Raw genomic sequence first — 17,823 nt, forward strand, 5'->3', positions numbered from 1 at the left:
CAACATCACTGTCACGGAGTGCTCCTACCAAACTTTACAACCCAATCTGTGAGGGAAAGAGAGATGGACAAAAAAAAAAAGAACAAAAAAACACAATTTTTCCCTCTGACAATTTTGTTGCCAGAGCATAAAAGTTAAAGAGTTTTTTTTTCCCCCTCAAACTGATAGAAACTGAATAACTGGATAACTTGCCAATCATGTTAAAACCTTTTTTATTGCAGAGGGTATTTTCAGGCTTTTGTACACTGGTCTAACTAAGAACATTATTCCCTTATGTGAAGTTAAAGTGGAGCTGCTTACCTCACAGCTGGGATATACTTGTCACGGATTGGCAGACACTGTATCCCAAACACATCCACATTACTGACAATATCATCAAAAGTCTTGCCCAAGTCCAGACCGTCTATGGTCAGCTCTGTTCCTCCGGCCTTCGGACCAGTCAGAGGACGGATCTACAAAAGAAAATATGTTTCTGTATACATATTCCCTAATCAGACGAGAACATTTATGGGGTCACCTGCCTAACAATGTGGGGGTTTTGCCAGATTCTCTCCTTTTCCTCCAACATTATGACCCCTCAAGCAGTTCTATCTGGTCAACAAGAATGAGTATAGTATATAAGTTCTATCTTATCAATTATGGTAACCCTTCATGCAGATAACAAACTATTTTTTTAGGTTTTAATATGTGCATTTGAAAATCATGCTACCAGTATATGTGTATTTACAGTGAAAACAGTCAATATCATTAAAACTATTAACTAAAATCATTTTTTTACAATAAAAGAATGTTATTTGATTTGATACTAAGTCAAGCATCAATAAGATATCAATTAAAAGCACATTCTGTTACCATGGATACTGAATGAGAAATGTTAGATATTAATTCCTTGTCCACATCTCCTATAGGCAGATGTCAGGGTTATAATAAGCCCTCATACATACTGAGAGATCTGCCAGGTAGTACCAAACAAAGCATTACATTAAGATCAATAAGTTTCCTCATCACATTTAATGTTCTCATGTTCTTGTAATGATTCAAATTTTTTTTGATGAAAAACCCAGTTAGTAAACGGAAATAATGACATTGAAATCAGGAAAAGAATCGACTCTTGTCGCCATGGCAAGCTACTGAAAAGATTATGTAATGATCTGGCAATCTAGGGTCATGATAAAATGTTGGATTCCAAATCTGTATTATCTTGGTCTTTAAATCCAGTCACCATTACAGACACGCAAAGCATTGCATATCCCCATACAATTCAAACTAATACCCTGATATCATCTGTATAACCCACAGCTAGATCAGGAAGATAGGCAGAAACGTGTACTGTTTTCCAAAACCATTAAAAGGCAACATATTTCATGGTTTTTAACTTGCTTCAAATAATCTGTCATTTTTTATTGTTTTCTAAAAGTTCTGGATTATAAAATATCATTTGATTTTGTTTGTTCCTGAAGGACAACTTATTTAAAAGATAACAGATTTGCAGGAAAAATCCAGTTCTCATCGCCGGATTTTAGTACTGGGAGATTTCTCCTCATTTCCCGAATTTGACAATAACATGTTGCTATCGACCACTAGAGACCTGTCAAGGCCCCGAGATTTGTGTCTTAAGCTTTGTACAAGCGATAAAATACAATTTTAAACCTGATATTTGTATCTCGCTAATGGGTCTGACAAATACAATCACCGTGACTAGAACCTTCATCAAACCTCCCCTTCCTCTCCAACATCAAAGGAGTCATTTCCACCAACTTCTTACTCCCTTGTGTTTTAAATATCATCCCATTTGACTAACATTTTTATATCAGTTTTAATAGTTTTCAACTCAATACAAATATTTTAATACAATTTTAAAATCAGATTTTTTTTTCATTTAACATTCCTTTGCCAAAGAAAAGAATTCTAAAATCAATGACAAATTTGAATATCAGAGAACATTCTCTGACGCATAGGCCATTCCCGATTTTCTTCCCATTCAATTTTTATTGGTTAAATTCTCTAAGATTCCGTAACTTGTTGACATCAATGTCTGCAATCATGTCTGTATCAAAGAAAAGAAATCTGCATAACTGCCAATCCTAAACACTGTAAATGCTGTTTTGTAAACATAGGACTTCACTGATTATTATAATGACTAGCTCATCAAGGAGATGCTGGTCCCCTAACCAAACATGTTAGGCCATCTTATTGGCTGCCTCGACAAGGTAACACAACAACTCCGAGAGGAGAGGTGGGCATGGTGGTGATGGAAAAAGGAGAGTGACAGAATGATGGAAGGAAATAAGACGCTATGATGGAGACAAAGTAATTAGTTTAATTACAGTAAAAAGAAGACTGAATAATAATTTAGAAAAGATTCGGCGGAGTCAGACAGGTCTAAAAAAGCGTGAGAGGTAAATGCAAGGGGAAGGAACTCATATGTGAAATGAAAGGCTTAAGTTTATATTGGGTTTACTTATAAAGTATAAAGGTTTTCTTATTTTGCCAGAAGATTTCCTTACTTGGCAAAAAGGTTTAATTATTTGGTGTTAAAGTTGTCCTATTTGGTGAGAAGGTTTCCTAATATGGCGTTTAAGGTCGCAGGGGTTAAAGATTTTTGGAATGCTAGGAAATGTTGAATTGGATCCATAAAGATGTTAAATATATTTACTTCAGGGATAATAGTAAATATTTATGTTTAGGTGAAATGAGATAAGATACTGAATTTTTAATTATTAAAGGTAGCTTGCCTAAGATACTGAAAAGTAAGGGATGCTGTATTATCATACCTTGAGGATCTTTGGATTTGGACAGGTTGCCATGGAAGATAGCCAGTTGTTGACTACTGGACAGTTCTTCTGTATGCTGCAGACTTTATTGCTAGCCTTGTCACTGTCACACCAACCACAGTTATAGCCAGAGTCCATCACCAGGCACTCCCCACACGAACCAGCCATCTTCTCGCACTTATACATCTTAACTGTGGACAGATAAATATACATCTTAACTGTGGACAGACAAATATACATCTTACTGTGGACAGATAAATATACATCTTAACTGTGGACAGACAAATATACATCTTACTGTGGACAGACAAATATACATCTTAACTGTGGACAGACAAATATACATCTTAACTGTGGACAGATAAATATACATCTTACTGTGGACAGATAAATATACATCTTAACTGTGGACAGACAAATATACATCTTAACTGTGGACAGACAAATATACTCTTAACTGCATGTGGACAGACAAATATACATCTTAACTGAGGACAGATAAAAATATACATCTTACTGTGGACAGACAAATATACATCTTAACTGTGGACAGATAAATATACATCTTACTGTGGACAGATAAATATACATCTTAACTGTGGACAGATAAATATACATCTTACTGTGGACAGATAAATATACATCTTAACTGTGGACAGATAAAAATATACATCTTAACTGTGGACAGATAAATATACATCTTAACTGTGGACAGACAAATATACATCTTAACTGTGGACAGACAAATATACTCTTAACTGTGGACAGACAAATATACATCTTAACTGTGGACAGATAAATATACATCTTAACTGTGGACAGGCAAATATACATCTTAACTGTGGACAGATAAAAATATATATCTTAACTGTGGACAGACAAATATACATCTTAACTGTGGACAGACAAATATACATCTTAACTGTGGACAGATAAATATACATCTTAACTGAGGACAGATAAATATACATCTTAACTGAGGACAGGCAAATATACATCTTAACTGTGGACAGATAAATATACATCTTAACTGTGGACAGTCTTATAACAGTGCACAACATCAAAGGTGTCTTATGTAATCTAGACACATCCACAGTGTTGAGGTACGATGCTTACTTTGGAGGTGACTAGGGTTGTCCAGAGGTTTATGACTGGCTCCCCACTCAACCTTCAGTGGAACATTGAGGTAGCTCACGTTGTCAGGGTAATAGAACTAGAATCAAAAGAAAGCCATATGTTACTACAATAAGCCTTTTGTGAGGTTTAAAAAACTATTTTGAAATATAAACCAAAAAAAATTGGTCATCCACCAGGATAATTACTTAATATTTAAAAATATTGTTTTATACAAAAGTATTTGTTTGGTCTGGAAGTGTAACATTGTTATTACATTCAGAAACAAAATTAAGAACATATTGTTGGCCCCAAGGTAGGCCAAGTAAGTTGGTCCCTAAGGTAGGCCAGGTAACTTAGGTTAAAGAGTGGGTTTATGTATGTATAGACTTTTAAGAATAATATCCAGGATTCTGTCATCCTTTAAATTTCCTTTTCAAAGGAATATAGTAGCACTTTGGTAATTGATATAAAGAAGTAATTTCCAGACTTACATAAAAGTTGGTACACTCGATAACCTTGATCCCAGTGGTCAGATCTGTTACCATGGCTAACACTCGCTGTTCCTCCCCTCCTAGGCTGAACACACAGTGAAGTGGCCTCTGAAAGTCCTGCAAGACATTTGTGGAAATGTAAAGGGGAGATAAGTCAATGTATATCAAACTTACAAATGATTGATCTTTGTGTGGAAGTGAGGGTTGGCAGCTAGAATCCTGACCTCAAGAAGGGAGGTAATCTTGAGATATTCACAAAAGGAGAATCCAAAAGGGGATCAGGTAAAATCATGTTAGAGGGGTAAATATCAATTTAGCATGCCATAGAAATGTTGTTGTTCTCGTTTACCTAAGACAATATATCCGAAAGTTCATATCAACATGGGTATATGAGATACAGATATTAATTAAAACATCTGCATTCTAAGTCTGATAATTAATGTGTGGAACATACATGTTGTGTGTTGTAGAGGAGATGGTAAAATTGTGGATGAAAATTTTCTTGGAAAATTTTTTAAAATTTGCTTGACTTTCTGGTTTATACTACATTTCTGTTCCAAAAACATCTGGAATCTCTCACTTACACATAATCATCTCGAATCTGCCATAATGTTTTCTAACAACATCCAGATATCAAAACAAGCCAAAGAAAATACAAATTACCAACTAACTTCCTTTTGAAATTTCAAAATAGAGTCTTATCCTGAGTTATAAATGTTGCATGAAAATTAGGAGTCAAGACTTAGAAAAACTATATGGGCAATTACTGGCAGAGACGGCTTGTATTGTATTGATGTATTACAATAGAATTACACCACATTCCTGGGTGTAACATAGCAGAGACATATCACACTACCTAAATATAGATAAAATCTATTACATTCACACTCTCAATAATTCAAATCAGCCCATATTTCTGTTCCCACAGATTGGCAGTCTGTACATTGAGGTTGTCGTTGGGAGTATTGGGTTTGTGGGTACTTGATACTTGGTCACAATTATCAAAACCTTTCATCCAGTAAAACCGTACTATTTGTTTTGTTTTTAATGTGAACAAGTCAGTAGGAGAAAAAGGAAAGCGAGACCCTTTGTATTGCTACATGTATCGGATTTAGCAATTGATCAATCGTGCTTTCTTCAATGTTTCCTCCTTTAAGATTTGGTTTGGTTTGGTTTATTTTGTTTAATGTCCTTTAAGAAACTACAAAGAGGAAATGACAAATATTGTAGAAGACCTTGATTTATTACATTTTTACCAGTGAAATATCAAAAATTATTCATTCTATAAAAGTGATATTTTTCACTAGATATTTATCACTAGTGAAAAATATCACTTTTGCTGATTTGACCAATCAAATTAATGATTAGAAAATACCAAAATAATTGACCAATCAGAAAGCCTGACATATATCTCAGCACCTGGACAGGGGGAACTACATTTTTTGTTTACAAATTATCGCTGTAGGCCTAGTTAGCATACAGGGGTAGGTTTTTCGTTGATAAAAAATGTAATAAACAGAATATCTAACAGTGTCTTCAGTAACACCAAATATATTTCACTCGTGTGGCTAATATTTAGATATTTTTCACTCGTGCTGCGCACTCGTGAAAAATATCAAAATATTAGCCCCACTCGTGAAATATATTTGGTATTACTGAAAACACTGTTAGATATCCTCTATATAGTTGTTATATTACAACAACAATGGACAACCTTTGTCAACAATGGAGTAAAATCATAAAATGATTTAGCTACCCTGTGTCTTTGGTAGGAGAGGGGAGGTAATGAGTGGTAGCACCCTATTGACTTACCTTGATGTTCTTGCCGATGAGATAGACTTTTTTGGAGGTACCAGAAGGCACTAAGATCTTGGGAATGTCCTCAGTAAGAGGAACCTGCTTAGAGATGAAGGTTGGACAGTAGTTTGGTCCTGGTTCGTTTGGTAGTGTCAACCCCTCGCTCTGTAACAACAAGGTTGGGGATGATCACAATTGTCAAATGACTACAAGATACAATGATGATTTGACAAGGGACATTGGAAATGAACAAGCAATCATATTATAAAGGTTCATCTACCATATATGATAAGGGGGAAAAGGGAACTGACCAGAACAATGGTTATTACAGGAACAATAGAAACTGGCCAGAACAATGGGTGTTACAGGGACAATATGAACTGGCCAGAACAAAAGATGTTACAGGGACAATAGAAACTGGCCAGAACAATAGATGTTACAGGGACAATATGAACTGACCAGAACAATAGATGTTACAGGAACAATAGAAACTGGCCAGAACAATGGGTGTTACAGGGACAAAAATAAGCTGACCAGAACAATAGATGTTAAAGGAACAATAGAAACTGGCCAGAACAATAGATGTTATAGGGATAATATGAACTGGCCAGAACAATAGATGTTACAGGGACAATAGAAACTGGCCAGAACAATAGATGTTAAAGGAACAATAGAAACTGGCCAGAACAATGGATGTTACAGGGATAATATGAACTGGCCAGAACAATAGATGTTACAGGGACAATAGAAACTGGCCAGAACAATAGATGTTAAAGGAACAATAGAAACTGGACAGAACAATGGATGTTACAGGGATAATATGAACTGGCCAGAACAATAGATGTTACAGGGATAATATGAACTGGCCAGAACAATAGATGTTAAAGGAACAATAGAAACTGGCCAGAACAATGGATGTTACAGGGATAATATGAACTGGCCAGAACAATAGATGTTACAGGGATAATATGAACTGGCCAGAACAATAGATGTTACAGGGATAATATGAACTGGCCAGAACAATAGATGTTACAGGGATAATATGAACTGGCCAGAACAATAGATGTTACAGGGATAATATGAACTGGCCAGAACAATAGATGTTACAGGGACAATAGAAACTGGCCAGAACAATAGATGTTAAAGGAACAATAGAAACTGGCCAGAACAATGGATGTTACAGGGATAATATGAACTGGCCAGAACAATAGATGTTAAAGGAACAATAGAAACTGGCCAGAACAATAGATGTTAAAGGAACAATAGAAACTGGCCAGAACAATGGGTGTTACAGGGAACAATAGAAACTGACCTTGGAGCCGGAGATAAATTTATCATTGGTGCTGCAGTCCTCCAGAGGTGTGTTGGTACAGATGTGGTTCTGAATACACCAGGTGCAGTTGAAATTACTGGCAGTACATTTGTAACACCTACAACATACAATAACAGATAAACGTAAGTACTTATAAAACCCTCTATGATACTTAATTACACTTACAAGTTGTTAACACATATCACACAACTGTAGAACCAGATAAACCTCATCGTTCTATCTCTCCTTGTTCCTCTTTATCACTTAGGTATTAGTATTCTGTAGGTCTGTATCATTGGTATAATGTTCGTATTGTGTGTGTCTGTATCATTGGTATAATGTTAAATTGGATTAATTTTGATGGAGATCTTGAAAACCTTGGTTTATTTTGATGGAGACCTTGAAAACCTGGGTTTATTTTGATGGAGACCTTGAAAACCTGGGTTTAGTTTGATGAAAACCTTGAAAACCTGGGTTTATTTACAGTAATATGTACCATACCTTGGTATACCTCAGCACTTCCAAAAGGGTCAGAAAAGGAAAATCCCATTTTTTTTATCAAATTATTCATGAAAAATAAGTGTTCAAGACTTTTTTTTACCTTCACACCCATTCATTAACAGATATGAAATTCTTCAGAGTTCTGAATACAAAATGAGACACGCTTGTGACCTCTAGAGAGACGATTGAATTCATGGACTGACAATCAAATTTAACAAGCTTCCCATCACCTTACTGCCATTTGTTGCTAATGATCAAACGTCAAGACTCGTTCAGTGCTTATGACAGGTTTCATTTGACAGCCTTCATTTTGAAGTTAACAATGTAAAGAGAAGACTTTTCCAAGCATCATAGCAGAATATGACAGCATATTTGTTAACTCTCCTCATGTTACATATAGGAACCAAAGATTTATCTAGCAACCAAATTTTTGTTACTCTGGTAACCATTCCTGATTTACATCTAGTAACCAAAAACCTTAATGATATCAATGTCACATCCTGTAACCAATCTTTTGTTTCCCCTAGTAACCATATCAATGTCACATCCTGTAACCAACCTTTTGTTTCCCTAGTAAACATATCAATGTCACATCCTGTAACCAACCTTTTGTTTCCCCTAGTAACCATATCAATGTCACATCCTGTAACCAATCTTTTGTTTCCCCTAGTAACCATATCAATGTCACATACTGTAACCAACCTTTTGCTTCCCTAGTAACCATATCAATGTTTGACATCCTGTAAATAACCTTTTGTTTCCCTAGTAACCATATCAATGTCACATCCTGTAACCAATCTTTTGTTTCCCCTAGTAACCATATCAATGTTTGACATCCTGTAAATAACTTTTTGTTTCCCTAGTAACCATATCAATGTCACATCCTGTAACCAACCTTTTGTTTCCCTAGTAACCATATCAATGTCACATCCTGTAACCAATCTTTTGTTTCCCCTAGTAACCATATCAATGTTTGACATCCTGTAAATAACTTTTTGTTTCCCTAGTAACCATATCAATGTCACATCCTGTAACCAATCTTTTGTTTCCCCTAGTAACCATATCAATGTCACATCCTGTAACCAACCTTTTGTTTCCCCTAGTAACCATATCAATGTCACATCCTGTAACCAACCTTTTGTTTCCCCTAGTAACCATATCAATGTCACATCCTGTAACCAACCTTTTGTTTCCCCTAGTAACCATATCAATGTCACATCCTGTAACCAACCTTTTGTTTCCCCTAGTAAACATATCAATATCACATCCTGTAACCAACCTTTTGTTTCCCCTAGTAACCATATCAATGTCACATCCTGTAACCAACTTTTTGTTTCCCCTAGTAACCATATCAATGTTTGACATCCTGTAAATAACCTTTTGTTTCCCTTAGTAACCATATCAATGTCACATCCTGTAACCAACTTTTTGTTTCCCCTAGTAACCATATCAATGTTTGACATCCTGTAAATAACCTTTTGTTTCCCTTAGTAACCATTATATATTGTCCATCTAACAGAGTGTTTTGGTTTCTAGAGAGAGTGAATAATAATAAATGTGTAAAAAAAACGAAAGCAGAAAATTGCATGCTGATCACTGTAAGCTCCATAGCTGCCTACAATTTATCTGGCGAGATCTTGGTGAATCTATACCATGAACATTACAAATGATTGTAATCTTACACACAGCTTGCTTTTTAATATTTTTTTTTAATCACCTAATTGATAGATCAATTTCACCTCCTAGATTGTCCTCTCAGGTAGACTGCTCTGATGTGTGATGTTTATTGATTTTATTAAAGAATGTCAATTAAAATGACATAATTGATATTAAATCAAAACCCCAGGTGATACCCAAGCCTTCTGAGTGCCTGTAGTGTGTTTAAACTTCCTATATATGTATCTGCCTGTTTATGCATTTCTGGACGAGCCCATCAATCAAACTCAGGCAAAGATACAGATTTGACAATCTCTCATTAAAAAACCCCACTTTTCCATAAATTGTGAGTGTTTATTACAACAGTGACAGTTGCTGATGACCCATTTTGTTACAGGAGTCAGTCACTCAATACTACTGTGCAAATCAACTTCCAAGGTTTCCCATGAAACAGATGAGTCAAATCTTATTCTTTCATTTGGCACCTCAGTGAGTATGGACAATGGGCTTGTCACCACCACCGTAACAACTGTTGCAATATGAATATTCAAGTAGCTTGTCTTTTCCGTTATAATTTGTTTTACAATATTTTGTTTCTTGTTCTGTATTACTATTATCCACAAACTAATTTGTTTGTCAAATTTCCTTATGGCAAGACCAATCACAAAAAATTTGATTAATTTCTTGAACCAATATAATGAACAACAAGCTTGCTGTTATCCTTCCTTGTCCAAATGAAGTGATCCAATATTTGGTAATAAAAATCAATGACATTCTAATTACCAATGCATTTTTTTTGTTTTCCTGTCAGATGCCATAGTTTTACATTGAGACAACGCAACAGGCTACATAACAGGTCATACGTGGGGACTTTAGCCGTCGGGCCTTCAGCCATTGGGACTACAGCTGTCGGGACTACAGCCGTCGGGCCTTCAGCTGTCGGGACTTAAGCCATTGGGACTACAGCCGTCGGGCCTTCAGCCGTCGGGACTACAGCTGTCGGGACTTCAGCCATTGGGACTACAGCTGTCGGGACTACAGCCGTCGGGACTACAGCCGTCGGGACTTAAGCCATTGGGACTACAGCTGTCGGGACTTCAGCCGTCGGGACTACAGCCGTCGGGACTTCAGCCATTGGGACTACAGCCGTCGGGACTACAGCCGTCGGGACTTAAGCCATTGGGACTACAGCCGTCGGGACTACAGCCGTCGGGACTTAAGCCATTGGGACTACAGCTGTCGGGACTTCAGCCGTCGGGACTACAGCTGTCGGGACTACAGCCGTCGGGACTACAGCCATATTGTTTCAATCACTGCGTAGTCAGCGAAAATTACTAAGGGTCAGTAATTCTCCTGTAGTCAATTCAACCTTGGTAACTTAATTACACCTCAATAGCTCATATTTTATCCAGGATGTCAGCTCTTAGTATAATTAACATCAGTAATTTGCACAAAACATTCAATATAATATATATATATATATTAATATAACAAAGAACGAAGGAAGACAATTTTATTACTTGTGCCTTAATCTGACCTCGAACTCATGGCACCTAATCGCCTAGCCAGAAATACCTGCAGCTTACACCACTACACCAAACCCACGTTATATGTTACATATGATACAATATATATATATTACCTTGGTTATAAAACTCTACCCTTCTGATAACATAGTTCATCAATGCAGGAAAAGAGAAGAAAATCAAATCACAATAAGTATATGGCTTCAACTTTCAACAATTTTTTTTAAGTCTTGTACACAATGTCATTCCTCTTAATAATGATACCTATTCCATTCGTCCCCATATTCACACTCAATCAAATCAACATCTCCATCATGGGAAATCAAGTATGTTATTGCGCGAAAGCAATTAATATAATTTTTCACACTTTTGTGTTGTAACCTTTGTTACTGTTACGTAATCTAAATGTTCACAGCTGTAAACAATTATCTAAATGGTTGACCAGTTGGTTCTGGTTACTGCCCTAAGTCCAAAGCACAGATTTCATTAAGTTTCAACCATCAGCAAGTTTTCTAGCATGAAATCGGACAGCAAGTAATCCAACATCATCTATCATTTAGAAATGAATATGGTAGAATAATTCCAGGGTGTCTGATTGTCCATTAAAAATGCAGGAGGTTTTTCCTGGATTCTAGCCATATCTTAAGATGGACTTCAGATGATCATTCATAGATATCAAAAGACTGGCAATAACCAATCATATATCTTAATGATGTGTGACTGCTGTGTGGTACCAAAAATACTTTGAGGATCACAGAAAAACAGAACTACCATCAGTAACAAATGTTACTTTGAGGATCACAGACGAACAGAGCTACCATCAGTAACAAATGTTACTTTGAGGATCACAGAGGAACATAACTACCATCAGTAACAAATGTTACTTTGAGGATCATAGAGGTACAGAACTACCATCAGTAACAAATGTTACTTTGAGGATCACAGAGGTACAGAACTACCGTCAGTAACAAATGTTACTTTGAGGATCATAGAGGTACAGAACTACCATCAGTAACAAATGTTACTTTGAGGATCACAGACAAACAGAGCTACCATCAGTAACAAATGTTACTTTGAGGATCACAGACAAACAGAGCTACCATCAGTAACAAATGTTACTTTGAGGATCATAGAGGTACAGAAACACCATAAGTAACAAATGTTATTTTGAGGATCACAAACAGAACTACCGTCAGTAACAAATGTTACTTTTAGGATCACAGAGGAACAGAACTACCAGAAGGGACAAATGTTACTTTGAGGATCACAGACTCTTAAGTGTATTATGACAAATGGTCATCAATCTAAGCGGAGTTGACATATGGTATATTGAGTTAAAAGTATTTTACATTTCATAAATTTTTTATATTAAATGATTCATATTCTCAGCCAGAGCTTTAACCATGCAGAGACAAAGAGAACTAAACGGTCATGCCTCAACTGCCACACACCAGCTTGTTGTCTCCACTTTATCAGGGCTAGCTCGACAACAAAAGGGCTAAAAACCTCATGCTTCCACACTTGAAATACCATGATCATTTTAGGAAATTAATTTTTCTTTCAATGATTGCATTACAAGAACATTAGTCCATTCTGACAAAAGTAAAATTAATAATAATGTCTTGATCGTGACCTGATGATAAAACAGACCCATTTTTAATGCAATCAATATTTGTGAATGACTGTGATATGAAGAAGTACCCAATTTTCTCTCGTAAAATCTCCATTTTTATTACCATAACAACTACCTTTAATTAAGTAACATTTCAGCTTTTAATTTCCTTCAGAATATGAAATGAGCTGCTGGCCATACTGGATGCTGGTTGTGACAGCGTGGGTGTACCCTCGGTACCCTGTACAGATCCCTTTTTAATACACACACAGCTTGATGACTAATTGACATAAATTAGCACTAGACCTGTGAATGAAATTTTCTATAGCTTCAAAAAAGTGTTTGAATTTATTGCATAATTGGGGGTTTTCCATCATTATCAAAATTATTATGAAAAATTCTGTCTGATATACACTGACACAGGCAGACTGGCTATTTCATTATTGAATCAAAGTTCCTCTAGAAGAAAAATGTCTTAAATGCAGTTTTTTGTTTTGTTTTTGTTAAAGGCAGAGAGTAAGACGTTTCAATATTGACAGAGGCATAATGGGTCCGATTTATTACATAATGGAGATTTTCATTGGAACACATGACAATGACATTTAATTCTCTAGTTACAATGTTACCAAGTTGATTTACTATAGCCTAATATCAGGTTTTAAATCGTAAATAATTCTTACACAAAGTGAAATAAATCATGATTAAATCATACCAACCTGGGACCTCCTGTCAGAAAATAGTTTTCTTTGTTAAAAAACTTCAATAAAACTAAATTTGTTTCAATTTTCACCCTTCTCAATATCTAGCCAATATAATGCTGATGTATCTTGGGAATATCAAATTGCTAAAATTATCCTTCACACTCAGGACTTCTAACATCACCCACCATACCCCTCTTTTCTAACATCACCCACCAAATCCCTCTTTTCTTACATCGTCCACCATATCCCTCTTTTCTAACATCGGCCACCATATCCCTCTTTTCTAACATTTCTAATTTTCCTCACAAAGCATTTATCTAATTCAAATGAAATTCAAATGAAATAATTAACATTAATCTATCAAAATCATCAACTTGGTTTATAAAATGATTCCAAGTTAATGAAATAAATAACAGTAAATGTGAAACAGCCAATTCCAGTAAATGCTATCGGGACTGCCTGCCCTACACATACGTTGTGTTGATGATATGTGATGGGCGAGTCAATTACTGACTCACTGTTGTGTGAAATTAAACGGGTGGACATTCCATTTTTTGCTGGCTTCTGTTGTTGGTAATGATGTTAATATAACACCTCTTTTAAAAACTGCTGCTGAAATATGATAAAGTTCGTTATGATGTAGGATACTAAATGCCACACCATTACATTGTTATCTAATGTCATAAATGGTCGACCAATTAAATAGCAGGCTGACGGCACACGCTTCACGCGCTTCCTCACAGGACCACTGTGAACAAGGGAAATGAGTCAAAATAAAGCTAATGAAATAAACCATTTTCTTGAAAACAATTATTGATTTATATGATATGACTGTGAAAGAATACAGTTAAAAACTGACTTCTTTCCTGAAAAGTGTCAAACAGGTATCACTTTAAAACAATGTAAAGTGACTAAATAATATTGCCTTTCAGCTACAACAGCCTTCAACAGGTTAATTTCAGCAAAAATAGACTTCAACAGGTAAATTATAGCTAGAACAGCCTTCAACAGGTAAATTACAGCTACAACAGCCTTCAACAGGTAAATTATAGCTACATGTATATCAGCCTTCAATAGGTACAAGTTTAAGCCTGGGATTTTCCAGTCCTTTAATGTTATATTAAGCTAAGACAAATTCTATCTTCCTAAATGTAAATGTTAGGTTATACTGCCTCCTATGACTATGCTACACAATTAATTACAGTTAAGAACAGAAAATCTGTCCTTGTTTATTACATAAGGAAGTAGTATTATCATCAAATATTAGCCTGTCAGATGTTCAAGGTCAACTGACATCACAGAAGATCAGACTTCCCAAGGTTAAATCAATTTAAACTGATCAATACATCATCCTTGACTAGTTCATTCCTACACACTGAATGGTAGTACATTCTTCCTTACTGTTCAGTTTTTATAATCATCTTATAAACTTTACCTCTGGGCCATGTATTGCCATGGTGATAGATATAATGAAAAGTCAGTTTGTGTATCTGTAGGCATCACAAGTCTGCATATTTAATAAAAAGTTTGAAATCAATCCAAACCTATGGGATACAATATAATTATGTAAACATAATACATTCTCAATATTCAGATAACAGCAAATATCACCCTATTTCTAATTCTATAATCTACTTAGAACTACTGATATTATCGCTATGTCGTGACTGGACTTAAGGCCTAGGTGATGACTAGAGATCTAGAGTCTATAATCTACTTGGAAATACTGATATTATCACTGCGTCCTGAGGGTGGCCTAGAGATCTAGAGTCTGTAATTCTCCAGAGTTGTCCTGAGGGTGGCCTAGAGATCTAGAGTCTGTAATTCTCCAGAGTTGTCCTGAGGGTGGCCTAGAGATCTAGAGTCTGTAATTCTCCAGAGTTGTCCTGAGGGTGGCCTAGAGATCTAGAGTCTGTAATTCTCCAGAGTTGTCCTGAGGGTGGCCTAGAGATCTAGAGTCTGTAATTCTCCAGGGTAGTCCTGAGGATGGCCTAGAGATATGGAGTAGGTAATTCTCCAGAGTTGTCCTGAGAGTGGCCTAGAGATATGGAGTAAGTAATTCTCCAGAGTTGTCCTGAGGATGGCCTAGAGATATGGAGTAAGTAATTCTCCAGAGTTGTCCTGAGGATGGCCTAGAGATCTGGAGTCTGTAATTCTCCAGAGTAGTCCTGAGGGTGGCCTAGAGATATGGAGTCTATAATTCTCCAGAGTTGTCCTGAGGATGGCCTAGAGATCTGGAGTCTATAATTCTCCAGAGTTGTCCTGAGAGTGGCCTAGAGATCTGGAGTCTATAATTCTCCAGAGTTATCGTTTCAGGATTCAGTAATATAAAAACCAGCATTTAAAGGACAAAAGCCTGTGAAGAAGTGCCCAGTGAACACTGAATGAAGACGACTGATAAATTTTCTGTGACTGATTCTGTAGCAGGCAGGGAAAATAGATGAATATGCTTGCCTGGAGAAGACTGTTCACAGACTACAGTGGAAGTCATGTATTACCTCAAATCAAAAACCAATCTGTGTCGTTGCTCATCTGTTTCTACATCTATCCACATTACAGCCCTGCTTAGTCTCTCTTCTCTAGTATTTGTGTGAGCCAGCTAATCTCACTTAGATACTTCATCGTCCCTGCTTAGTATCCTTGCTCTATATTGACTCGGAATGTTTTAGATACTTCTAAGACTTGCTTTGTCCAACTTAGTATTATCTCACTTTGGAATAATTTCTACCCTCAATTTAAATTGTGATTTTCTTATTTTTTTATGAACTTAAAACATACCGTATTTTACCGGGTATAAGCCCAGGGGGCTAGTGCACTGAAAGTGGGCAAAAGTCGGGGGTGGTCTTATCCCAAGATAAGAGGGGGAAAACCGGCGCCATCTTGGAATTATAATACAAAAGAGGATAGCCCGATCTAGGCCTTATGTACCCTGTATGACAATCTCTCCCAGGACTTATAACCTATTTTGTACCCTGTATGTATCTCTTAGAAGATTTTCAGGTTATACTTTACAATGGATGAGCAAGCCTGATCAGCCTCTAGGGAGACTTTACAATATTTCCCATGACATTGTATGTATGAGTAAACTGTGTTGCAAAGTTAAACTATCCTAAAATCTCCAATAACGGTACTGACACCCTGACAAATGAGGAGAAATAACCAATGAGACAACCTTCCTGTATGAAGCAACTCTGATTCAGTGAGGTCATATCCGATATATCAAGATAAAATTTGATTCAAAGTTTTGTTTAAATAGTTCATGCCACCGGAAGTACTCCAGTAGATTGGTGATTCATCTTCAGGCCATCGGATTGTCAGACAGGTCACCACCATGGAGATCTCGGCAGGGATAACCTGTTTTTCATTCCGCTGGATTCCCACGAGGTAAATCAAAACTTGTCTTCTCAAAAATGAGATAAAAGTGGGCAGACTGTCTTCATCCTCCAAAAGTTTGCATGACCACAACCAAGTCACGACAAAGTGTGGGCAAGCTTTTAAATATATATCAGAGAAGACGTCAAAATCTGGACTGAAATCATGTCTTATGGTCCATAAATATGTGATTTAGTTGCCAAAAGCAATGACTGGGAATGAGGTACAGAGAGGCAGCAGGTCCAGACATCGCTGGACAAGATCTATATATGTGGGACAGAGGAATGACATCATGACTGGATAATGTTCTATATTACCACGCATCTCAGAAACACATGTAGCTCACAGATAAACGTGTCACAACGCTAACATATATAACACTACAGGGAGTCATATATCAATTTTATCTTGATGTTTAATAACAAACATTAATACCAAAAACTAGTTTTTTCTCAGTTTTAACCTGTTAATATGAAGAAGGATTTTGGAATCTCGATAGTAAAATGAAAATTACTGAAATGTATGTGTATTTTAAGTATTCTTGGTTGTTTGGTAATGACACATGATCCCCTGAAATGGTGTGAACAGCTCGTAATGACTATAAATGTAAGCGACTGCTTAGAAAGTTATTATAAACATTAGATTCAGATTTGGACAATTTCTAAATGAATAACACCATGATTATAAGAGAAATGACTGTACTGAAATAGGAAATTTCATTTGTGTACATTTATTTTAATGCATGTTTCACATCACTCATGTTTAAATGAGTATTTAAAGTAAATAGTCATTAACACAATACAAACCAAGGGAGGTAATTCTCATACTTACAACCAAACTTCAGCTGCATGGTAAAGCCAGAAGATTTTAATTGATATGGGTATATATATTATCACTCGTCACTGTGTTTTTTTCATTTTACTCTATCAAATTCAAGCTTGAATTTCAAAACAGAACTTTTGAAA

At 36.2% G+C, this 17,823-nt stretch overlaps 1 protein-coding gene across 2 annotated transcripts in view; it reads right to left on the reverse strand.

Annotated features, from left to right (window-relative positions):
- The window catches only part of LOC117331751 (plexin-A4-like), a 217,325-nt gene that overhangs the window by 22,211 nt on the left and 177,291 nt on the right, over positions 1-17,823 (reverse strand). For both annotated transcript variants that reach the window (XM_033890627.1, XM_033890626.1), the window contains exons 9-14: positions 7,491-7,608; positions 6,194-6,343; positions 4,382-4,498; positions 3,891-3,987; positions 2,775-2,965; positions 301-452 (exon numbers count right to left, since the gene is read on the reverse strand). In XM_033890627.1, the coding sequence (XP_033746518.1) occupies positions 301-452; positions 2,775-2,965; positions 3,891-3,987; positions 4,382-4,498; positions 6,194-6,343; positions 7,491-7,608 (825 nt within the window). The remainder of the gene's footprint in view (positions 1-300; positions 453-2,774; positions 2,966-3,890; positions 3,988-4,381; positions 4,499-6,193; positions 6,344-7,490; positions 7,609-17,823) is intronic.

Source organism: Pecten maximus, chromosome 7 (genome assembly GCF_902652985.1).
Source record: "Pecten maximus chromosome 7, xPecMax1.1, whole genome shotgun sequence".
NCBI classification, from domain to species: domain Eukaryota; kingdom Metazoa; phylum Mollusca; class Bivalvia; order Pectinida; family Pectinidae; genus Pecten; species Pecten maximus.